Genomic DNA, 25,450 nt, shown 5'->3' on the forward strand with positions numbered 1-25,450 from the left:
CTGGGCATGAAGGACAATGATGATACCTTTATTGAATTTATAACTAAAAGGCTTCCTCCCCAAATATTCTGGTAGGAGAGAGAGATTATATTCTAGCTCAGTGGTCTCCAACCCTTTCACCCAAGATCACTTTTTAAATCTCAGAACAAGCCAAGATCTACTGTTCCATCCTTCCCCCAAGACCTCACCCTTTCCTTGAAGCCCCACCCTCTCTATTCTCCTCCTCTCCATCTCTTGCTATCCCCAGCCCTTATACACGCTACACTGCCACTTTCCCCCCGCAGTTCTTCTGTAGGAAGAGGTTTTTCCAACATTTGGCCTGTCTAGACTGGACCAAATGTTAGAAAAAACCCTTCTTTTGGAATCCCCCTTATTCCTCGTGAAACGAGGAATATAGGGGTTACCGAAAGAGCATGTTTGCTCTTCCACTAAAAAAAGGCAGAACAAATGCATCCCTGGATGTGGAAGTGTTTTTCCAGGATATCTCTGGAATCCTTGAAAAACTCCTGCCATCTAGCCATACCCTCACTGGGTTGAGACAGGAGGTGCGGGCTCTGAGGTGGAAATGAGGTATTTGGGTGTGGAAAGGAGTGAGAGGTGCAAGCTCTGGGAGGAAATCTGAATGCAGGAGGTGGTAGAGAAGGGGATGCTGGCTCAGGGAGAAGGCTCCAGGCTGGGGTGTGTTGGGTTCAGATGGAGGGTTGCAGTACTAAGCAAGCCACAGGCTCGTGGCTGTGAGGATGCAGGAATTTGAGTTGGGGTATATGAGGGGCTCAGGGCAGGGGGTTTCAGTGTATGATAGGCTCAGATCTAGGGCCTGGGGCGTGCAGGAGTGTTATTATGCTGTGGCCAGATGGGGGCTTGGCCCAAACTGGGGTTTTTTTGGGCCAGGCTTCATTTTTAAATAAAATACTATGTTAAACACAAAAAGTTTCTGCATTTTCTTTATTTATGAGAAGGGCAGAGAACCTGTTTTGAGTCAAGGGGTCACTGACCCACAGAAAAGTCTGTTGGGGCCACACAATAGAGATGCAAACACCCCCCCACACACACACAGACACCCTCCCAAAAAAATTCCAAGCCTCACTACTGTGGCCCCAACTATGCTGGTGGGAGCAGGGGGACATGGTACTGGGGAAGGAGCAGGGTTCTGCAGCAGGAGACAGGAGAGAGGGTGCCGGGGGGAGGGGACAGGGTGCTGGGGTGGGGGCAGGAAATCCCCTCCCCCAGCCTCCTCCCAGGACTCCTCCCCCCCCCCGTCCCGCAGAGGAGGGAAGCCCCCATGCCTGCCTCCTCCGAGGCCAAGTCCCCCTCCCGCGGTGCAGGAAAGCCCCCGCGCGCGCCTCCTCTTGGGGCAACTCACCCCTCCTGCAGCGCAGGGAAGCCCCCGCGTGCCTCCTCTGGGGACTCCCCCAGGCAAGTTCCTGGCATGCCAAAGAACTTGGGGAGGGGAGCATCCAGCGCACTTCCGGAACACCCAGAAGTGGCGCGAAACTGCAGGACTTCCGCCCACCCCACGGGAAGCTGGCACTACCTCCATTTTCACTGGAGGTAGGTAGTGGGGCTTCTCGGGGGTGGGGGGGGCCATAGGAGGGCTTGAACGCCTCGCGATCGACTTGTCGAGGCCTCGCGATCAACCAGTTGATCGCAATCAACCAGTTGGTGACCACGGCTCTAGCTCTACCTTTCCTCTTTTCACTGTCTGTTAGAGGGCATGCTTAATTTAATAAAAAAGTTGACCAAATCTTTTAAAAAACTGTGGCAGCACAAGAAATAAAAAAACCAAACCCTAAAATAATGAATTTGCAAATGATATACCAGACACCACCACCAATTACATAAAGGAAAATTTATTTTATAAACTATGTACAAAAAAAACCCCTACCTAAAATAGGGAAGCAAAAGGGAAACAAGCCATAGTCAATGTATATTTATATAATGAATTTAGACTATGCTTCTTAAAGCCAAAGTCTCTCCAGAGCCGCCACACAGCACAAATTTCTCTCACACTAGGCAGCTCATATGTGACAAGACTGGTATGTCATATCACTACATACATATTAAGAAGGTCTTCTCTGTAGATCCATAGTAAGTTAAGAGACTGTTTGTGCATGGAATACTGAATTGCTTTAGGAAAATATAATAAAGCTCAGGGGGACCCACTATTCTCACATTAATATTGATTACATGGTATACACTTGCTTAAAACTTAATTTGCAGAGCTATTAATATTTTATTTCTACACTCCCACATGTACTTCACTCTCCACCCTGAGAAACATCCAATCTTTTTTATATGATCTGCATCCCTGGGCTTTCCATTCAGAGCATCCAAAAACTTAGCTTCATACATTCTGGTCTGCAACTATAAAGCAATGAATGCCAATAAAGTATTTTTTATAAGCAGACAACACACTGACAAGCTTGGCTGTTGGATACTCAATCAAAAGAGGTAGTTTTAGAAAGCACAGCTCCTGGAACATGGAAGCGATGTATATCCCAGTGTACATTTTATGAAATTGCTCCTGAAGTGGTCCTGCCTCTCAAGCATGCAAGTTGCTGGGTTTTTCCACGTGGCACCACCAGTTAAATATTTACCCTTCCTTTCCCTGTTGATACCTGTGTTATTTCCTTAGTTTTTATGGGGTTGTCCTTTGAGCTTGGCTTCAAAATTTTACATCCAACCTAAAACAATCAAAATAATTTTAATTCTATAAAATATCTAAGACTATACAACAGGAGAAGAATAAAATTTTCAACATAACAATAGTGGAGACTGGAAGGACTGCTGCAGTTTTCCCCAGCCTGGGAAAAAATGAAACCCATAAAGGTTTTCTGAAGTTAAGCAATCCTTTTCATGTGTATAAGTGTTTACTTAACACAAAAATAAACATTCAACATTATTAAAAATAAAAAGCATGAATACTCCAGATTAAATAAAAAGGCTTACTATTACTTCTGTATCAGACCTTAGATAAACTCAACAACTTATTTGCTTTTTTAGCAGCATAGAAATTTTGAATAGACTAATGCAGATGTGTGCCCCCTCCCATACTCAGTTGATGGGAACCTAGCTGGACAACAGGCCTTAAAAGCTGACAAATTAAGTTCAATTGTCTTGCATGAACTTAGTTACGCAGTTTTCCAACAATTTGACTCAATTTGTTCTGGGATCAATCAGTTCTGTGATGTTTGTATTTGAGATCAGTCATGATGTTTACCTAATAGAAAGTCTCTATATCTCTGAAATACAATTCAGATTTTGTCTGTGAATTTCTAGTTTATTTTATTAAGCTAAGTTTTTATTGAAATTGAACAAAATTAAACATACAACTGGTTGCAATTTAGGGATGTAAAAATTTGTTTTAAAATGTAACTGTAAAAAATCCTAGCGGTTACATGTACTTTGTGCTCTGCAAAGCCCGCAGTACACCTGGCTCCCTGCTTTGAGCTCTGTAGTAACTTTTATTAACTTTTAAACTGCAGATGCCATGGGGGAGCCAGCATCTAACCATAAAAGAAACCAATAAGTTCATGCTTATTGGTTAACTATTTACACAGTTACACTTTTACATCCCCAGTTCACATTATGATCTGTAAAATGAAGACTGTTCTTATATCAAATTTTACTCAAGTTCAGTGCAAAATTACAAAAATACACGTTTATGGTAAAGGATGTAAATACAGACAGTCTTCCTGAGAATGTTTAGCTTCACTGGAAAATTGGATCATCAATCCTATCTTTAGTCAACCAATCAACCATCCATGAATGTGATGGCAGCTGCAAGAGAATTTCTGATGTTCCACAACATGCTTTGGAATTGTGTAAGGTATTTTTCAAAACAGATTTAAAATAACGTTGCTGAACACCAATACATGAAATATGAGATTCTGTATTGCACTTCTAAGAGGCACCACACAGAATATTCAGGTTAAGGGTAAGAGGGCAGTGGGTAGGGATGAACTATACTGGCTTTAAACCACCTTTGTGCCCTCCTAATCATGAGCTACTCCAGCAGCTGGGCAGGTCCTGACATAACACATAGCATAGCCAGTCAGGGGCTAAGTTATGTCAGCCTCTGCATACTGCTTTATGGGCAAAAATATTGTTCACAATCTATTAAACACTCCTCACAACACAGCCATAATTTTTCCTTCTAAGCAGGAGAAGGGATTATTGATTGTTTTTGGGGGGGGGGAGTGAGAGAGTAAATAAGAGCTTACCATTGGGGCTTCTGGACTGGAAAAGGGAGAGGTATCACAAGATCTGTTTTCTTTGTCCAACGAATCATTGCCACTTTGATGTGCAAATTTCTGCTTTAGAGCATGAGCTATTAGGGCTGCTGGGTCCCACTGAGAACTCCGCCTTTTTCTTGTCTTAGGAAGAGGTGTACCACCAGGTGACCTACAAAGAGCAAAGACAAACTGCATACAGTGCACAAAAATAGAATGCTGGTCCTGGAGTAAGGAGCAGCTCTCTACGCGGACCTTGCCACGGGTAGGGACTGCTCCCGGGTAACTAGTTAACCATTACTTGGTAACTATCACCTAATAAGGATGATGCTTACCAGATAACTGGCTAGCCATTCACATCCCTACAAGAGACCCAAGTTCAAATTCCTCCTCTGCCCGATACAAAACAGGCACTTGAAATCAGGTCGGTCACATCCCAGGTGAGTGCCCAATCCACTGGTATTCTGAATCAGCAAGCCAGCCACAAAAATTCCTAACCTGCTTGCCCCTGGCTGCCTTTTGTGTGGACTAAGTGTGCTCACAGCACACATACCATTTTAGTCCCTGCAAATGAGATAGGTAGAGGGAACACCTAATGTGAGTATCCCATTGGGGTTAGGTGTGCAAGAGGGCTCCCAGAAACTCAGCAGATGCAAGGCAGTGTCAGGGGCTTAAGCAATTTGAGTCCAGCCCCACCATGGTGGGCAAAGGGACTAGGCTGGAGTGGCCTGCCCACTCTGGCCCCATTCAATCAGTTAACCAGTTATATTAAACATTTAACCATTTACATCCCTATCCTGGCCTCAGTGAAATCCTGGCCCCACTGAAAATTCTCACTGACAACTGGGGTCAAGATTTCACTCTCTTTTCTTATATACATTAAATTGTTTTACTCTTTAGGTGATCTCTAAACAGCTGTTAGCCTACTTCCATAGAATATATTTTTATTCCAATTCAGTACCCTATGTATCGCATCTAAAAGAGCAGTTTGGTTCTGAACACAAGATATCAGTTGCACAAATATTTAATAATCCTAGGTTATATGATCACATATATTTAGCATTTTGACCAAAACCATGTGCTACAAATAATTCTTAGTTTTTAAACTGAAGAACTTGGTTCTAGAGTCAGTAAAATCTTCAGATAAATTAATACACAAGCATAATATTTTTGAAATCTTCAAAGTTAGAATTAGTTGTATTTTGCCTGTACTGTTAGTTTTCCAATATTTCCCCAAGGAATTGTTTTTTCACAGTGCACTCAAAAGTTTGTTCAGATCAGTTTAAGATAGGTAGTTTAAGACATATCTGTCAGGAAGAGTATAGATCAAGACAATTTTTGATGGGGGAGCCTGGGTGTCACGAATTTGGAAAGTGGTCAATGACTGCATTCTTCCATGATATTAATGGAGATGGTGTGGGGTTTGGGATGGAGGTTGAGTGAAGATGGGAGGCTGCACTAAGGGACTGGAGTGTAGGAGGGGTGTGGAGTCTGGAAGGTGTTTGGGTGGAGGCAGTTGTGACTTGGGACAGAGGTGCAGGAGGGAATGCAGGGATTTGTGTTATGACCTAGTCTGGAGATTTGGGGATTAGGGTGCAAGGTCTGAGTGGGGGGATGAGTGAAGGAGGAGGAGCAGAGGCTTAGGGTTATGTGGGGTAGAGAGGCAGAGGGTTGGATGGAGGGAGGTAGTGGGGTGCCAGAAGTGGGCTCTGGCTGGGAGACTTATTTGGGTGACTCCCGGCCAGCAGCCTAGCAGGTTTCTGAGGCAGACTCCCTTACTGTCCCAGCCCTACACTGGCTGCAAGGGGCCATGTGGGTCTATAAACAGCAGGAAGCCTGACAGGAGGAGTGTTTTGCGTGCTGCCTGTTCTTCAAACAGGCAGCTCCCGTTGGTCTGTTTCTGGCCAATGCGATTGTGCTGGAGGCATAGGCAGGACATGAAGCCTCTCCCCACTTTCCCAGGCTCACAGTTGTTAATTGAAAAACAGGGCCCCACAGCCACTTTTCTGAGTGGTGTGCAGGAGGTAGGGCAGGCAAGGAGCTGAGGCTCCCTGCTGTGTCTGCAGGCCACAACTGGTGGCTTGGTGGGCTGGATGTGGCCCATGGTCTGTATTTTGCCCAGCCCTGGTCTAATACTCAGCCCCACCTTGTGTGGCAGAAACTAGACTAGAAGACCTCGCAGAAGTCCTTTTCAGTTCTATTATTCTATCATCTCAGACAGTTGTCATGAGCATCTATCCATTAAAGAGATTTCCATCCCAGCATTATCTGCATCTACCTAAATATTGTGGGGCCAGCATATTTTTGGTTCACCTTATATACACATTTAAGTCAACTTACTTTTCAACAACTCGCAGTCGGATCTTGTTTATATCTTTCAGAACATCCATCATACTAAGAACACCCTCAGTATTCTGGTGTTCAGTATTGCCAACAGCTGTTGAGCTGGCCTTATTTGCAGCCCGACGTTGTTTAATAAGTTTAATTGCTGAATTACTGGCATCAAAGGCAGATGGTACTATGGAGGGAAGTGGAGGAGGTGGAGGAATTACAAAGCAATCCGGTGCAGTGAACAATGGTGTAGAAGTCATTGCGGGCACAGGGAAAGAACCATCTGGAGTGCCAAATGAATTTAAGGCTTCTGACCCTATGAAAGAAAATAAGCATTATTTTTTTTTTAAATTAAGATAATGATTTACTTAAAGTCTGAGAAGATCAAACCAAGTCCAAGGCATCTGGGTTATATTGTAAGATACTGATCTGAGGACTGTTTTTTCTTAAAATGCCAAGCACAACATGGTGCTACTAGAAATGATGATATTAAAAGAAAAAGAACTGTTAATTAAAAGGTTAGTTTTCAAAATCAAGCAGTCAAAACTTAAGAAATGCCAGATTTAAGACTGTCTTTGCAACCTTAATTCTATCCATTTGTAGATCCAGTCTATGCACTGAATGAGGCAGGGTTTCTGTTGAGGAAAAACTGTATGTGACCATATAATTTAAAACACACACACACACACACACACGCGCGCGCGCACGCGCCCATCCCCCCAAGAAGTCTCTCCCTCCACATGCACAATTCTCATTGATCCAGTAGCCCCTGGCATACCCAATGAAGAGCAAATTGCTTTTGTGCCATGGGTCCAGCTCTTTAGAATGTTTTGTTAAATTTTAGGTATGCTACCACAATAACCAACTGTGTACAAGGGAAATGATAATTAACCATTTAAAACTCAGATAAACCCATACCAAATTCCCCAGCATCAAGAAAACCCTCTAGCTCAAGGGCTTTTTTTCCCCCCTGCCACATTATAAAAACCTACTGCAAACAAATTTTGATATTAAAGCAAACAAAGGTCAAAAGCATCTTTTATATAGCAGGGTGCTAAGCAGACTGTATATAGGGTTGCTCCTTGCTTGTTCTTAAAAAATAAAGGATGTGACTATTGAATCAATGGCCCAGGCACTCTCTCATGTGACAGTGCAGAATAATACACATACACTTATAGTTTCACCAGAAGAACAGATTATTTAAATCAACTCCAACTTTAAGGTAATGAGCTGTCTGCAAAGTGAAGAGAGTGAAAAAAATATTTATGAATATAAGAAACAGATTGACAACATTTAATATGCTTTTTCACTTAATTCATAGACATTTAGATAAGTAAATAATGTAATATAGGCATAAAAACAAAATGAAAAAACTCGACATTTAAAAACTGTAGTTTAAACAAAAATAAGCTCACCTGATTGATTGCTATTTCTTGATCCTTGCACTGCAACAATTGCAGCAATCTGGGCACGAAGAAGAGATAACTCATTTTCAAGTGTAGAAATTTTTTTCATTGCTTCTTCATTCACAAGATTTTCTTTTTCTGCTCTATTCTTTAGAACAGTTGGCAAAGAAACTATAGTTGGAGATGCATCATAGTCAACAGTAATTTTTTCCTCTCCCCATGATTCAGCCCTAAGAGAATAAAAATATAACTTTTAAAAACTTCAACTAAATAGGAACAGTTTTATGCCTCCCAAAAAGAAAACAGAATTAGGTTAAAAATACATTTTTATGTTACTGGAACAAGTTATAAATCACCACTGACAATAGCATTAGGCTTTAATGTTTCAGAACTTAAACTCTTCCAAAAGTCATTTTGCACTACATTGTTTTGTAAGCACTAAATTTTGTATTTTAAGTATAAAAACATTTTAAAAGAATATCAAGCGTAAGAAGAAAATTAAAAGTAAGAAAAAAACCTTGAAATGCACTTTTTAAATGCACTTTTTTTTTTTTTTTTTTTTTTTTTACACACTTGACAATTTGCTCAGGAGCAGAAATTGACCATTTCACCATAGTTATGCTGAATGATTATATCATGAAAAGAATTAACAAACATTGCTTTCTGGGGTATAATCAGGAAGAGGGAAGGTATACATTTAGATGCATGAACAAGGAAATGAAATGAGTGTGGAAGGTGATGAGACACAGTAAGACTCCCAAGAATGTAAATAGCCCCAGAAGACATATATGGGTTCAGGGACAAGACAGTTGCACTGCAAGGAGTACTCGACACTCATTGTAGCCCTTATGATAGATAACTAGAAAATATTAAACATGTATGAACTTATAGCATGTCGCTTCCTAAGCACCAGAGATGTTAGATATCGTTTAAATAATTGTACAACTGCACCAAGTCTCATCAGTTACAGCCACGTTTCTCAAACTGTGGGTCCCGACAGTGGGAGCAACTTAGAGGGGGGTCGCGGTATCACAAAGTTTGAGAACTCTTGAGTTACAGGGTTATTCAAGAGTCCCCAGAGCTGGGGCTGGCAGCGAGTGCATTCCTGGCCGCATTCCCTAGGAGCCTCCTGCCATCCTGTGCTGCTGCCTCTGTATCAAAGGCAGCAGCATAGGGTGGCAAGCAGGAGCGAGTCCGTGAGGGTAGCTGATTTAAAAACTGGTTCCTGCACAGACAGGCTCCCACCTGCTGCCCCTGCTCCCGAGGGGCCCGAGCTCCCCACAGGTGGAGGCTGCTCCAGGGTAGCAGCCCCTGTCCACGGGAGGCCTGAGCTCCCTGCGGACAGGGGCTGTGGTAGCACCCCGCCTGCCCACCCTCCCCCACCCCACTGCTGCCTGATACATGCACACACCCCACCTCCACTCTGCTGCTTTTGTATTAAGCTGGCTTCTCCCCAAGCATTGGTTCTCACTTTCCCTCCCACACCCTGCTTCTTTGGGAGGCAGTATGCGGGGGCGGGGGTAGGCACTCTGCATAAGCCAAATACACTTGGGGAGCTGGCTTGAAAGCTGGCTTCTCGTGTATACCAACTCCTGCTTACCCTTCTCACATTCCACACGGAGGTGGGGTAGCAGGCAAGCAGCTCCACGGAATCCGGTGCTCATGGGAAGCCCCCATGGGCAGTGGCTCCCGCCTCTCCCCCCCTTCAAGAAGAAGAGCTAACTTCTAAAGTGTCAACTTTACTAGGACTCAGAAAGGTTTAGACAATTGCCAGTATCAAAGCCTAGAGGACCTGAATCATTCCTACCAAAATAAACACAGTCTTTACTTGCCTAAATCTAGCATTAGCTTTTCTCTCATCATTTACCACTCTCAGGATATCACCAAGAGATGGAACTACAGTGCTTGGAGTTGTACTTCGTTCATCATAATCCAAAGAATTCAGATCTTGGACCATCTAATTAAAAAAAAAAAAAAAAAAAAAGAGTCAGGCTTCTACAAAGTAAAGAATTTAAGTTCAACAATAAAACTGCCTCAAATAAGAGGGACTCAGTATAACACAAGTAAAAGACATTGAATAGAAAAGATGTATGTATACCATAGTCATGAAAGAAAAACATTAGGAAAGCCACTGTTAAATTTAAAATGTGATCTCTTGTTTAAATATATTAAAAGTTAAAGAGTAGCAATAACACACTTACCTGAAAGTGAGGTCTTGGACAAGATTCTAAAGAAATAATTGTCCCAAGTCTACGAACAATGCTTCGTGTAGATCCATATTCCTTACGTTGCCATGCTGATATACGCTAAAAGATAAACAAAAGAAATCTGTGTTTTTAACTCAGTTCTTCAAAATCATTAAGAGATTGTACCATATGGGATCTGACAGTTATGTACTTAGATTGGTCTACCAAAAAACGTTTGCCATCATATGGAGCTACGGTTCAGAAATGGCCTTAGGAGGCTCTCTCTTCCTGGACTGTATTTCAGGTTTCTGGAATATACATGAAGATGTGCCAGTATATTCTACATAAAAACCAATAGATAATGAAACAAACTATACCTCCTAGAAAGGAGGGTATTTAGAAAACCTGCTGAATGACCCAGAAGGAACAAATCAATACAGTAGCCTGTCTCTGGAAATACATAACACTGCTGGCAAAAACGGCTGCAGAAATAACAAAAGTTTAAGATACCTGCACCTGACATTTCCTTATGACAGCATATACCCGCTGAAAGTGCCTTCTTGAGAAGGGTGTTGAATGAAGACATGTTTCAATCATACGGCCAATGCTGCTATTGACTCTATGAGCTTCCAGCATTGGTATGAACTGCAAAGATATTGTTAAATCAGATAACTTTTAAGCAAAAAAACAAAACAAAAAAACCCAAAAAACTCCCCCCCACACACATCCGTGCAACCTACTCTGTATTACTCTCTACTAGCACTTCTCCTACAGTTAGTCTAGCACTAGTGCAGTTTCACTAGTAGCAGCAGAGGCCTACAAGAGATGATAGCGCTTTTACTACTACATTGTCTAAGTATGCACATAGATCTGAAAAATGCTTAGCAAATTAGGAACATAAAATCCCATTTAATCAGTTAATGATATGTGTTCCCCTCCTCTCCCCCCACTGTGGCTGGAGTGCTCCCCATCCATGGCATGGTAGGTTGCTCTGGCAAGGTTAGGCCTACCACATGGGAAGGTAGGGCTGCTCCAGCACAGATAGGCCACCAGTTAACCATAACTAGTAAGCATCACACAGTATGGGTGATGCTTACCTGTTAACTCTTCACAGTCCTAGAGCAAATAATCTTCAAGGTTATAACTTGTGGCTCTACAATTAGTACTGGACATTTTCAGTGTAGTACACACCCAAAAGAGTTTTTGCATAACAGACTGACACATTAGTTTTTCTTGACATTATGTTCCTGATCCACAGGTGATGAATCGCTGGAAGTCCTTCTGAAATCCACAGGAACTGTAAGTGCACAACATCTCCCATGATCAAGGTCTAAAAAAGTTTGGAATTGCTACTTAGAAGTCTTTACATACTAATTAATGTATAAAGGTAAAATGTAAACAGATAAGTGAAACCACAGGATGTGCCTTACAGCTTGTCCATAGAAGAAAGGAAGTTTACCAGAATAATTAAACTATTATAGTTAAATGTCCACTCAGACTTATTGGCATGTGCATAAATTATGCAATAGCCCCAAACATATTTAACCCCTTACTTCAGCACACATCCCTCATTACCACTCACACATACTGACATAAATCTCCTATCACAACACACACACGCCTTCACTCATGCTTACCATATAACCAGGAACCAGGAGTATCAAGTCAATTGCTAATCACTAGTAATATAAGTTTACCTGATCAGTTGGTATGCCAAAGTATTCCAGCAGTTGTCTTATGAGATTCAGCAACAGAGCCATTTATAGAGCAGTTGGAGGAGTCAAAAGCTAATTATAAACATTAGTTTCATATATATCCCAGCAGAGTTCAGGACTTCCTTTCTACAACTGTAAATAGAGATCATCAGTTCAGTACAAAAGACAAACTCCTCTTGGGCTTTTTCACACACTAATGGCTTACTTCTATAGCCATTGATCACAGTAAGAACAAGCCCCAAGGCAGCTGAGAAGCCAGAACATCAACTGTTAGACCCCTAAATATAATATCATTCCTTGAGACCCACTGACCTTGGGTCTCAACAATATTTGAAAAATAAAGAAAATTCATTTATTTTAGATGCAGTTACAGGACCTCTCTCTTCTAATGAGTTGTCAATGTTGTTGGTTTTTTTAAGGAAATGAGAAATATTGGGAATAGAGATGTAATGGAGTAGTAGATTAACCAATATGCAAAAGCTTATCAGTTAATGATAGCCACTATGTGCATTTAAATGCAGAGCTGCAGGAAGGGACCTACCCCCATTGTGGCTCTGCATTTAAAACATAGCAAGAGTCAGGCAGCATGATTCAGTCCCTGCTCAGAGACCTATCCCCCCCACCCACACTGTAGCCCTGAATTTTAAAGTTATTAAGAACCAGGCTGCTGCACATCTGGCTCTTACTCCATTAAACTGCAGAGCCACAGCAGGGTAGATCCCGGTCCCAGCACAAGTCAGTACTGAGCACTGTAATTTCCCTTAACTAATTGTGTAGTCAATAAAAAAAAAAATTATCTACTATACGATTAACAAATTACCTGTTTCTTAACATCCCTACTTGGGAAAACTACTCACCAGCATTGTGAAATGTTGCTACTTTTATTTAGGGATGTGACAGTGTAGTCATTTAAACAGTTAACCAATGAACCTGGGCTCATCAGTAAATCTTCACAGTTACACAGGGATCCTCTATTCCTCCTCCCCAGCTCCCCGCAAGCACCCTCTCCTGCCTGCCTCCCACCTGCAGCCACCTCTGTATCAGAGGCAGCAGGGAGGTCAGGCGAGGGGAAGAGGTAGATCTACAGGAGTTGGTAACTGGCTAGAGCACCTGCTCCTGTGGAGTCACCTACCACCTGCATGTAAACATGTAACCACTGAAAATTTCAGTGGTTGCAGGTTTACAAAAAAAACATGCTTACTTTTACTGAAGTAACAGAAGCCCTATCTTATCCCCTTTATTTGCTAGTGATAAAAAGGAACATCTCATGGAGTCTTGCCTGAAGACTAGCCTTTACTCTACAACGTGGGTTTTGAAGTCTGGTGAATGAGGTACCCATAAATCCCCAACCAGCAACAGGAAAACTCTACCACACAGACACTGGCTACGTCTAGACTGGCATGATTTTCCGCAAATGCTTCACGGAAAAGTTTTCCGTTTAGATGCTCTTTTCTGCAAATGCTTTTGATTGGCACGGACGCTTTTCCACAAAAGCATTTTTTGCGGAAAAGTGTCCGTGCCAATCTAGATGAGCTTTTGCGCAAAAAAGCCCCAATCGCCATTTTAGCCATTGGGGCTTTTTTGCGCAAAATAGTACTGTGCTGTCTACACTGGCCCTCTTGTGCAAATGATTTGCGCAAGAGGGCTTTTGCCCGAACGGGAGCAGCATAGTATTTCTGCAAGAACACTGACAATCTTACACGAGATCGTCAGCGTTCTTGCGGAAATTCAAGTGGCCAGTGTAGACAGCTGGCAAGTTTTTCCGCAAAAGCAGCTGATTTTGCAGAAAAACTGGCCAGTCTAGACACAGCCACTGAGTTTCCAAAGATTGCTTTAAGCACCCATTTACCCTGAGAGTTCAGTTCCTGGGGCCAGGCTGGTGAAAAGGCCCAGCTGTGACAATGGGCTGGAAGGCTTGTAGCCACCAGAGGGCTAGGAAGGAAGAAGGCGGATGGGAGGCCACAGGGCTTAGGGCAAGGCTAGTGCCTCCTACATCTGTGGTTCTCAGCCACGGATCTGCAGCCCCCTGGGGGCTGCAAGGTTTCAGAAGCTTGGCCATGCACAGGACTTGCTGGGGCTCAGGGCAGAAAACCAAACCCCCTCCGCTCCCCATCGTATGGGGCTGAAGCAAAGGCCTGAATGACTCAGCTTCTTGGGTGGGAGGCTGCTCTGGCACGGGGCGCTAGGCAATTGCCCTGCGCGCTACCCCTTTGTGCCGTGCCCAGTACGCTCCCGGGAGCGCTGCCTGGTGGTGCCCTAGTAAGGAACCGCTCCGGTCCGATACTGCTACCGGAAGCAGCAGTTACCCTAAGTGCTCCCTACGCAGCTCGGTACAAACCGCCGCCCCCTCCCCGCTTTTCCATGCGGAAAGCCGGGCGCGCGGGGCGCAGGGGATGGGCCGCACACAGGGAGGGGCCGGTGAGAGCCCCTCCCCCCCCCCGGTGTTCAACACGCTGGCCGCACGCGGCTATCTGGCCGGTGGAGCTGTCCAGTTCTCTAGAGCAACCGCCACGCTAGGGCTGGGCTCCCGGGGCCGGTGCAGCGAGTCGCCCGGGGCGCCAGTCCAGGGAGCCGGCCGGTGACGGAGCTTAAACGAGCCCGAGACCGACCTCGCGCGCCCCCCCCCGTGCGTGACGTGCCGGGGCATCCCCCTCCCCGCTTACCCAGGGTCGCGCGCCTCCAGGCCTCGGGAGCTCCATCCTCTGCCCCCTCCCCCCTCTGCCAGCGCAACGGGCAAAAATCAAATCAAAACTAGCGCGCCGCAAGGCCAACTGGGTAGAGCGGTCGGGTGCGTGACGCACCGATCGGACCGCGAGGGTTCGAAGGCTGAACCAATAGCAACACGCGAGGCGGGGCGAGGCCACCTAGGGACTGGGGCGCGTTCCACGCCCGGCCCGCTGCGTTGAGCGGCGTAATTACAGAGCGCCCAGCCTGTGCGCCGTCCCGGCCCAGCTCTGATGCAAGGGGGAGCGGGGCGCCGAAGCCGCTGTACTTCTGGCACCTCTCTGCCGCCAGTTACTTACACGTCCCGTGACTGCAACTGGCATTTAAATGCGTCACTTCTGCAGCTGGCTTTGTGCATTTCCGCGCCCCGCAAAGTGCAGCCTGTCTTCCGCTTAGTCAGTGAGAGCCCCCGATTCCTGGCGACCCAGGCAAGAGAAACACAATCACGTCATTGGTTTGACCAGTCCTGGGAGAAAGGACGGGCGAGGAAGGAGGTTGAAGTTGAGCAGTACCTGAAACTTATCTTGTTTCTATAAACTGACTTCATACTAGTGAGGGTAAGGGAAGAGGAGGCTCTCTTCTTCCTGTCCCCTTAAAAATAGGACACCCCACTTTTATTTTTTCTAAAAACCTGCCAATTTCACAATATATGCAATAGATCTGTTGCCTGGATGCAGGGTTTGTGAGCAGAGCCATTGTAAAATCAAGGACTATTCCACTACTAGCTATTCCATGATGGGCTCCAGTTCTAACTGGATTCTTTAAATAAATAACTGGTACTGTGTCTTACCCATCTAAAAAGCATAACCCTTAACTGGTTTTTCAGGGGTATCTGCTCAGAGCAAAATGTGTAGTAAAATGAACCTGCAGAGCATCCACACTACCCACCTGCTCTAGCACAATAAGGTCTACAGTACGGCATCAGAAGAGAGGGCTTCTTGCACAAGAGCTATGCTGTTTTCTAACAGATGTAAGCCCTCTTGCACAAGAAGGCAATGTGGCTGTGCAGCAGGGGTTTTTTGTGCAAGAAAGCCCTATGGCTAAAATGGCCATCAGAGCCTTCTTGCGCAAGAGAGGGTGTATACTGCCATGGATGCTCTTGCGCAAAAGCACATGGTAGTGTGGACATGTTCTTGCACAAGAAGCCACCGGTGTAGCCATAGCCTTGGTCTGATCCAGTATTGCTGGTGTGTACCACTTTGTGAAAATATTCATTCCTAGTGCAGTCCTTTTCATTGCCCATTTATTTCCTTACCTTAATGTCTTTCTGCTTCCTACTTCGTATTCTGAGAAAAGCAATGCATAGCAACTGCTGCCGTCACCATCACTTGCAGAGTAGAGCCTAGAAACATTTCCCCATTTATGGCTCTGAGCTGTGGAAGAGTGTATAAGCTCTCCTATGAACTTTTCAGCTTTCTTAATGATTGATGAGGCCATGTAAGAGTTTGTTTCCTTAGAGGGGATTAATCCCCTTTAACATGATGCTTGTTCATACTGATGATCTTGGATTAAAGATGAAGTAATTCTTGTCACTAGCTCAAAGTGCTTTTTAAAAATCTGATAGGCATAAGTGTACTTAGGAGCTCAGCAAGGAGGCCTCAGTTGTGTGAGGCTTATTTTGAGCTAATGTCTTAAACAATAGGGCTATGTCTACATTGGCATGATCTTGCACAAATACTCTTCTTGCGTTAAAGTATTTGCACAAGAGCATCTACACTAGCATGTGCCTTTGCGCAAGAGATGTGCTTTTGCACAAGAGCATCCGTGCCAGTGTAGACACTCTTGTGCAAGAAAGCTCCAATGGCCATTTTAGCCATCGGGCTTTCTTGTACAAGAAATTCATGTTGCCTGTCTACACTGGCCTCTTGCGCAAGAACAGTTGCGCAAAGAGGGCTTATTGCTTAGCGGGAGCATCATAGTTCTTGTGCAAGAAGCACTGATTTCACACATTAGAACGTAAGTGTTCTTGCGCAAGAACTCCCCGCCAGTGTAGACCGGCAACATGCTTTTGCGCAAAATCATGCCAGTGTAGACACAGCCTAAGGAATGTATACTTCTGCAGGACAGTTACTGGAGGCAGTCTCACATTGTGCTTAGGTGCTTCATTTTCACCATCTTGTTTCGTATTTTATAATCTTTTGTCTTTCTTGATGTGTGGAAGAATTGAGGTAGGGTAAGAAATCAATCATTTTCGTGGGCTTATTTTGAAGTCATTTTTTCACAGCTACTGTTGATCCCCCAATTCCTGGCATATGAGAAGTTTATACAGCAGATCAATAATTCTGCCAGCCTGTCATTCAAACTTGGCTCAGGATAAGGCAGGTCTCTCTTCTGCATGTCCCCAGATGCCTACATACTATGCTAGCATGAATGAAGAGGACACCCGTTGAGGTCCAGAAATTTCTCACAACCTCTTTCTTGCATGAACTCTCAATATAAGTAGATTAAATAATTATTAAATACCTCATCTTGCAGCCTGTTACTGGTCAGTTAGGGCATGTCTGCATAGCAGGGCTGAAGTCAGAATGAGCTATGCAATATGAGCTACGACACTTGCGTAACAAGTCAAAATACCTTGTTTCAGCTTCTGGAATTGTCTACACAGTAGGAAGTCGAAGAAAGATCATTCTTCGTTTTAACTTCCCTTAGTCCTCGTAAAATGAGGGTTACATGAGTCAAAGTAAGAAGTCCTCCAGCTTGACATTATTTCAAAATAAATGCTGACAGTGTAGGCAACATCAGTTATTCCAAAACTAAATCTGCTGCGTAAACATAGCCTTAGTCAATCATAACTTTATTTCTGCAGTCTGACTCCTGAAACAAGCTGAATTTCAAATTGAGATACCAAGACAGCCTGAATTCAATTCCTACCTTTTCCAGACTTCCTTTGCAACCTCAGGCAAGTCACTAATTGTGCCTCTGTTTCCTCTCTGTAAATGGGAATAAGACCCTCTCTAATCTTGTCTATTAGAGTTGTTAAATCCTTTTAGGCAGACATTCTCATGTTATGGATATAAAGCATCAAGCAAGCCCACTTTCAGCTGAGTCATCTAGGTACTACTGCAATACAAATACTATCAAGTGCCTACCTAGGTTGCTGGACCAAATTACTTGGATTTGTTGTAGTACAAGCAGATTCCACCGCTGCCAGTAAATATGGAGGGGGGACCCTTGCCCCTGGCTACACCTCTGGTCTGCATTGCTTGAGAAAGGAGGGGGGCTGGGAAGGGTTGGGGGAAAGGGTTTAATGAGGGAGGGAGAAGTGGTGAAGGGGGCAGCTGGGTGTGCAGCTAGAGATGACCCTTAATACAAGTATTCATAATTTTTTCCATATAAGTCCAAGTCTACCCCACTGACTTATTTCTAGCTTCCTTCGAGTTTTAGGGTGCATCTAGACAGCATCCTTCTGTTGGCATAAGCTACGCAATTTGCGCTACACAAATTGCGTAGCTTATTCCAAGTCTAGGTCAAAAGATCTTATTTTGAAATTTGGCGCCGTGTAGACCATGCCAAATTTCAAAATAAGGCACTATTCTGACAAATAGCAGGCTTGTTTAAAGATACAGCGTTGCTATTTCAGTATATTCCAGCATCCCAAAATAGTAGCACAGTCTAGATGTACTTTTGATGCACATTAATTGCAGTCAGGGTGAACTCTGGGATACTAGTCTCTGAATATTTGAGTTTGATTGTTATTTTTCCATTCCTCCTCATTCCCTCTACTTAAGCATACCAAAGTCTGTGTGAAGAAGCTTAGTTGGAAGTCAGAGTAATCAGTTTTACATCTCAGTCATCTCTTAAGTAATAAGAACAAAATCAGATCTTCTAAATAGAGGTAAGGGTTGCATGAAAAATTAAAGCAGAAATGGAGTAGAATGTCCAATCTTTTAGTTACTCTACTGGTTCAAATATTTACTGAACTAACACTCCTTCCACTACTTCCTTCCAAAAAAGTGTCAACAAATTGAAAGTTTAGCATTTGTACAATTATGCGTGAAGCAGAGCCACCCTTTTCCCCCCCTCCCTCAACTCTCCCTATTTACATTAGCAGACTTAAATACTACATATCTATGCTTTTATTACCATTACTGACCATAAGATGACAAATGGAGCAGAGATGATCTTGTGGAGAGGGACTATTGTAAGAACATGTATAATAAGCACTATGTAGTGTTCCAATAGGGTATAATATTACAGGGCACAGTGATGTACAGTATGAGAGCATTAACTTGACAATCTTTAGAATTCATGCTATTATGTATACTCAGTTTCAGTTTGAGAAGTCCTGGTGTATTATACAGCTTAAGTGTCTTATCTGATCACTTACATGTATCTGTTTCTGGAAAAGTTTTTTCCTGGCTCCAATTGCAAAAGAAGTGTCTTCATGTTAATTCAGTTTACTACATAGCTTCTCCGTGCACACTATTTTCAAGGTAAAATGTCCTATGGAAATGCATCTGTATTTATCTTATCAACCACCTTTGAATTCAAACAATTAAGTCAGAGATTGTGAATGTGCGGGTGGGAAAGATGGCAGTTAATTTTTACTCCTAGATTTCTGAACAGAAGGAAAATTGAAGATGCTCATTACTCTAGAGCATGGATGTGCATACTTGATGATAAGCCAGTGTTCGGTAGCATTTGATGTTTGTCATTTCTAGTTATGAAATTTAAGCCATCTGAAACTATACTGCTTCTGAAACAATTAACGTGACGCATAAATAAATGACAGCATGATCTGATGTTTTCAAACTTACCTCCCCATCTCCATTACACTTGATGTTCTTAAGAGTCTTAACAGGGTATTCTTAGCCAATATAAATAAGTCCCACTAAGAAGGGAATAAAGCTAAAAAGTTTCACTATAAACATCCACACAACTGGGTGTATAAGGAGGGAGAGGATTGTCCTTTCCAGATGGAAAGTTCTCTTAATAAATTAGAGAGCTAGATTCTATGCTGAGGCATATTTCCACCCATGTCACAGAATTGAGATCTTTCCACACTAGCTCTAGATCATCTTTAAGTTGCTGTAGGGGTTGTATATCCTACTACCAAGCTCTCCAGAAACTACTGGTTTACACAGTTAAAACACTTGTATAAACAGACTTTTATATTACTAAGTGTGTACTATTGTAGTATCTTAGGAAAAAGACACAGGTGACCCTTGACACAAATCAAGCTTTTACTGGCCTTCTTTTGACCATGATTTTACTGCTAGCTTCTGATTTGTAGATTTGCAGGAGACTTTTCAAGCCCTGTTATTTATGGAATTAGGCTATGTTATAAACAACATAGCTGGAAATGGTTTGAAAGCTTCTGTTTAATACTTTATTGCTAGTTCCACTTCTACATTTCAGTGTTAACAACTTGCTTTACTTTAATAAAATGCTTTTAATATACACCACAGTATTTTAACTTGCATCCTTAACCTAGTAGTAATAAGATTTTTAAAGGTGCATGACTTTTAGTCCTTAGCTTCTGTTATTGCTGCAACAAAAGTGCGAGACAACTGATTACTGTTTTCAGGTGTTCGTGATCTTAAATCTAATTGCAAGTTTCATTTGGAAATTTAGTTCTGCAGGATGTTTTTCAAATATTGATAGGGAATGTATTTTGGAACTTTAACCTGTATCAGCTCATTATATGCTAAAACGTTCAAGTTTCTGTAAGATTTATCAGAGTAGTAAGTCACAAATTTTAAAACGTTTAGGTTTTTATTCCATCTGAGACTGTAAACGTGATAGAGAATTCACACTTCCCAGAATATGCACCTGAAGAGAAAGCCCACAAAGAAATTGAAATGGCAATTTTATGAATTGGAACAAAGTCTTGAGATTGTCATTTCATGTAACTCACTGTGCTTGAAAAGTTTTAAGACTTCATACATTCTGCATGCAAAGTCTGAAATATACTAAACAAATTTTCTTAAAGATAACTATTTACCCGCTAGTGGTTTACCTTGTTCTGTCATATGCAAAAATGGAACATGCATTTGGAATGTAGGACAAATCTTCCGGTTACAGTGTATAGAAGTCAAACTACTTTTGGGCTGTTGAACAAACAGTTGAGGCATTTCCCCAGTAGCGGTATAAGGACGGAGAAACGTAGCACCTTTTATGCTACAACTATACTTGTCAGATTTAGATCTGTTCAGAAGAAAGCTCCCATCGTGGGGGTGGTCTAGAAATGTGAATGTATGACAATGTTAATACAGGTTTGTATACATCTCCATCCACATTCACTTTAAGGGTTACTGAAATACTTTAGCTCTCAAATATGATCCATAGCAAGTTTTCTGCAATTATTAAATTAGGAAGTGAACTCCCTTAGTCTTGTAGTACTGTTCCCATCAAACTATGGTTAAGATTGCTTTAAGCAAGCTATTCTCATGTACATTTCATTTCAGTCTGTTCACCGTGAAAAGTTCTTTTATAAAACAGACTGGCTTAAGGCACCAATCTTTAACACTACTTTTGGATGAATGGCAAAACAAAACAGATTTTGCCCTAATTCAGTACATTTAAGGAAAACACTAACCCCATTGTGATTGAAACCAAGTAGTACTAATTTATAAAAAAAAATGCTCTTCCAAGATTTCAGGTATGCAGAGCTATAAGTTTACTTCAGAATAAAACACAGCGTCATGGGGAAGAATCAAAACTTTTGAGTTGTACTTGACCATATCTTTTAGACAGAGCAGAATTACACTGTATATAACAGACAGTAAAAGTTCTTAAAAGTTGATAATTACAAATATCTTTTTACTTTCTATCTGTACGATCGTCAACATATTGTTTACTATATCAAGATTTCTAAAGGCTTAAAACAAAAAACAATCTCTAAACTACTTTTAAACAGTAAAATTTAAGTAAAATGCTTACATTCATTTGACGACAAAAATATTAAAAATGATGTGTGGGTGGTGCAAGGGCTGCTTTTTCAGATGGAATTTTTCTTCATATTACTCCTGTAAAAATAAAGGAAATATGGATGAGTTGCCCCCATTTGTTCATTATTGCATCAATATGAATTTTTTAAATGAAGCTTTTGTCAATTTTATCACTTAGGGTATGGTGAGGAAGGAAATCTGTTCTTCAATTCAGCAACAAGCCAGAGTGTTCTACCTTTTCTTCTTTGCGTCTGTCCTTTTCTTCATTATTTTCCATTGTTTCTTCTTCTTCTTCCACAAGCCCATCCCCTTGGTATTTGTCATGTGTCCACTTTGGACTGCTACCTGATTTTTTGAAGTTAAACCGCCCTCTGCCACGCTGGAAAGTGCCACGGCCTCTTCCTCTTTTGGCCCAATAATCCACACCATCATCTCTGTCATCATGCTATAGTAACATAGGTCAAAGAGAACAGGGATGAGTTAAATGAACAACATTCTTGATCATTTGTAATGCAGCAATTACTGTAACATGTAGGCACCTTAAGTTCAATGCACCATCAAGTGTGCTTTTGTATATAATCTGTACGTAAGTTTTCCAGGGAATATATTATAGTTTAAGCTGTGAGTGTAAACTACTATTTTATAATTGATAAGGTATGTCCTCAAATTTCTAATGTTACTGTAAGCAAACATTTGCAATATGGTTTTAGAAATGTTGAAGGCTTTATTTGTGAAGAGTCATATCTGAGACATCTTTTCCTAGATAGAACTATGCAAATTTCCAATTATTTGGAAATTTATTGCCCACCTTTTATTTAATGAAATTTACAAGCTTTAAACCTTGCCAATCTATTTTCACAATCTTCTGCCACTGTTGGAAGTAATGCCTTTCACATGCTATCTGATGCAGAATGTGTGAGGAAAGGGGGGGGGGGGGGGGAGACACCTCAATAACTTCCATACAATTGAAAAGCAGAAACTGACTAATTAATAGGCACATTCCTGTAGCCTCTCTGTTACTGCAAACTTGTATTTTTGTTGATTTTAGTCACAAAAATCCTATTTCATAATTCTAGAAAGGCCAAAGTGATTTCTTTAAGCAAAACTGATGACATATGTAGCACTCCGATAACCTATTTTATTGTGCAGTTTAAAAATAAAAATCACACTTCAAATGTGATTTAAATGCAGTTTTCCCTATTCTGCATTTGTGACATTTGAAAAAGTCTTAGGAATTTAGTGCAACTATTGAGGATGACAGAACATCTGTTATCTGTCTGACTAGAAAATGTTTACAGGTAAACCTTCACTTTGTAACTCTCTGAACCTTACTAAAAATTAATGTTTTGTAAACAAATTTTTGGAAGGGGGAACATGTACAAATTTCAAAAACATTTGGATTGGAAGTGGGGGGAACTAGGGAAATATACGTTTACTTGTATGAGCTGAAAGCAGAGCAAAAGCCCTAGGTTTTATATATAAAAACAGTTAATCTCTTCTACGAGGAAGAAACAGTTAAAATATGCTAAGGATCCCAAAAGAAATACTCCCAATTAGCTTTCTGTGGTGAAGAAACAACATTACAGTTCCTCTTTCTTAAGCCCATTACAGTTCCTTACAGAACTATTGGTGGAGATATCCCTGTATAAAGCTTTTGATTACTCTACAGTAATTCGCTAACTAATATCACTTAACCGAATTAACCTTTAATTTTTACCATTTAATACTATAGTATTAGTATTCTACGATCATTTGATAAGCCACTCAATAAAAAGAGAGATTAAGGAGCATGACAAGAAGAGAGGCTGCATAGTCAACAAGCTAAGTAAGAAATACCTTGTTCAATGACCTTTTATACCCTTCTTTTGATACCAGTATGCAAAAGTAATATTTAACAGATGTCGAAGTAATTTCATGCTTCTCACTAATTGAGAGCAGCAAGGCTACTGCTATCAAAGGCAATTCATGTGCACCACACCCTTCCCATATTGCTCTGCTCATGACATACCACTTTTGCAGGACTCCCAGGCACAGTTGAGCACGGCTTTACATCCACTGGAGGAAAACGCTCAAGTTTGTGCGTGTCTATGTGTGAACATTTTAAGTTGCGTGTGGTAGGTTGTCACTCTTCTTCCTCCTCCACCCCAAAGATATGAAAAAAGTAGGAGTGGGGGGTGGGGAGGTGTCCTCTCTGAATTGACCTGCTACTGTTGCCCACCACTCCACTGTAGAAGGATGTAAGAGAAGCAGGCACTGGACCAACTAGGACTCTGATGCTGTCATGGTAATAAGCTAAAATAATTGACTGCTACCAACATGGAAACAGCATGCACACAGACATCAGTTATAAAATATGCTTTTATAAAAGATGCATGCATTATATGTAGGTAAGTTTTCCAACACCCACCAAGAAGTATTTCTTGCTTTTTGGGGTATATTCAGGATCCCACTCTTCTTCCTTCGGTCTCTTTTGAAAAGTAGTATTTGAGTTGCTGGGACCAGCATTTGTTCCAGCAAAAACTCCTCTGGCTCTTCCTCTGCCCCTAATTCGAAACTGATTAACCAAAAGTATTTTATATTTAATCAATATATAAATAGTCACAAAGCAAATATTCAAGTTCAACTGTATTAACCAAAATGTTATTTCTGTATCTTTCCTCAATTAAAAGATACATAAACATAAAACTGCAGTTTAAAAATTCACATGTAATTCACATGTTCACTTTGAGCTAACGATCCTCTCTTCAGCTGAAATGCATTCTAATATGTTCATGGGATTTTTAGTATACATTTACCAATAAATGTAAAATTAAGGGAACTTATTGACCAAAAAGAAGGAAAGAATGCAGAAAAGAACATAAAACACAGACAGTTTCTTACCTAATTATCTCTGAATTGAAATAGACTAAACAGACCAGAGGAGGATTCACAAGACAAACCCACACACTAAAAAGAAAAACTAAAATGGAGACATTTGAGAAGGATAATTTGAAAAAAGTGTTGGATATAGTATTAAAGAAGATTGTACAAGTAGTGGAGGTTTTTAGAAAGATAATCTGGAATAAATATTAGCGTGAATGCATAAGTTTATGCAATACTTTGGCCTCCAATATCCTATGAATTCTCTTCATTGCAAAATTAAGACTGTGACAGGGGACACTGTCACTGTGAGGAAGGAAATAGCATTTGACATTAGAGAAACAGAATGATACTATCATCTAAGCCCAAAGTATCATGAAAGTTCTTTGACACATCTGACTTCTGATGATTGTGTAGTGAGACATTCAATTAGCAGCACATCATTTGCCTAAATAACATAAATTGCAATGTTTCTTCCAGTACATTTGTCCAATTTAGTTTTCAGATTATCAATCTTTGAAGAACCTACAAATTTTATTAAGAAACTCTTCCACAATCTAATCTTTCTAACAGCAAGACTTTAATTATTTTCAGCCCTAATCTTCCCTTTCAGTTTTGTACCATTATTTGTAGCTATATACCTTTGTATCATGCTAAATTCCTATTCACCAAGTACTTGAGGAAGTATGTCCTTTTTTAGTAATTGTACAGCGCAATATACATATTTACCTTTGTTATTCTTTCCATATAAATCAACCTTATCAGTCCTGTGAATACTTTTGTTGTTCTCTGAACTTCACTTTTTTAACAAAGAGGTTCCCAGAACTGAATCGGGTTGCATGTGCAGCACACCAAAATTGTATAGAAAAGACATAATGGCAACAGACTGATGCCACTTTATATTCAGCTGAAATTTGCACTGGCCTTTTTTGTAGCCATATAACTTGGTTTACTTATGTCTAATCTATTGTCTCTTTCAGCATAAATGATTCAGTGTCACATGAAGGAGTCATCAATATAGTTTAGTTATTCCCTTCAAAGGATAAATTAAATTATAGGAGATTGCCTATCTCCTAGAACTGGAAGGGACCTTGAAAGGTCATTGAG

The 25,450-nt window shown here is 41.4% G+C and overlaps 2 protein-coding genes across 12 annotated transcripts in view; both read right to left on the bottom strand.

Moving 5' to 3' along the window:
• Window positions 1-1,832: 1,832 nt before the first annotated feature.
• MTFR2 (mitochondrial fission regulator 2) lies at window positions 1,833-15,030 on the bottom strand. 3 transcript variants are annotated; one of them, XM_006123854.5, is made up of 9 exons: window positions 14,534-14,855; window positions 11,853-12,002; window positions 10,666-10,800; window positions 10,171-10,275; window positions 9,802-9,926; window positions 7,979-8,199; window positions 6,573-6,879; window positions 4,224-4,404; window positions 1,833-2,684 (listed from the first exon to the last, which is right to left on the bottom strand). In XM_006123854.5, exons 2-9 carry the CDS (start codon window positions 11,913-11,915, stop codon window positions 2,586-2,588), a joined length of 1,236 nt encoding a protein of 411 aa, XP_006123916.3. In that variant the 5' UTR covers window positions 11,916-12,002; window positions 14,534-14,855; the 3' UTR covers window positions 1,833-2,585. The 3 variants fall into 3 exon arrangements, with proteins under 3 accessions (XP_006123916.3, XP_075780364.2, XP_006123918.3); XM_075924249.2 differs by lacking the exons at window positions 10,666-10,800; window positions 14,534-14,855 and adding an exon at window positions 14,894-15,030; XM_006123856.5 differs by lacking the exons at window positions 11,853-12,002; window positions 14,534-14,855 and adding an exon at window positions 11,347-11,846.
• A 5,337-nt stretch (window positions 15,031-20,367) lies between these two features.
• Window positions 20,368-25,450, bottom strand: part of BCLAF1 (BCL2 associated transcription factor 1) — a 32,581-nt gene continuing 27,498 nt past the window's right edge. For 3 of the 9 annotated variants that reach the window (XM_075924245.2, XM_075924248.2, XM_075924243.2), the window contains exons 11-13: window positions 23,892-24,038; window positions 21,720-21,929; window positions 21,190-21,562 (exon numbers count right to left, since the gene is read on the bottom strand). In XM_075924245.2, the coding sequence (XP_075780360.2) occupies window positions 21,557-21,562; window positions 21,720-21,929; window positions 23,892-24,038 (363 nt within the window). In that variant the 3' untranslated portion in view covers window positions 21,190-21,556. The other 6 variants (XM_006123850.5, XM_089777266.1, XM_089777267.1 and 3 more) reach the window with 4 other exon arrangements.

The sequence above is a fragment of the Pelodiscus sinensis genome, chromosome 3, assembly GCF_052426305.1.
Source record: "Pelodiscus sinensis isolate ZL-2025 chromosome 3, ASM5242630v1, whole genome shotgun sequence".
Classification (NCBI taxonomy): Eukaryota; Metazoa; Chordata; order Testudines; family Trionychidae; genus Pelodiscus; species Pelodiscus sinensis.

Bases quoted from the DNA above. Each gene is read 5' to 3' on its own strand.
- MTFR2 (XM_006123854.5), bottom strand. From the start codon at position 11,915: ATGGCTCTGTTGCTGAATCTCATAAGACAACTGCTGGAATACTTTGGC. The intron at 10,801-11,852 runs GTAAACTTATAT...ATATCTTTGCAG, and splicing joins TTGGCATACCAACTGATCAG to TTCATACCAATGCTGGAAGC. The intron at 2,685-4,223 runs GTAAGCTCTTAT...TGATTGTTTTAG, and splicing joins CCAGTCCAGAAGCCCCAATG to GTTGGATGTAAAATTTTGAA.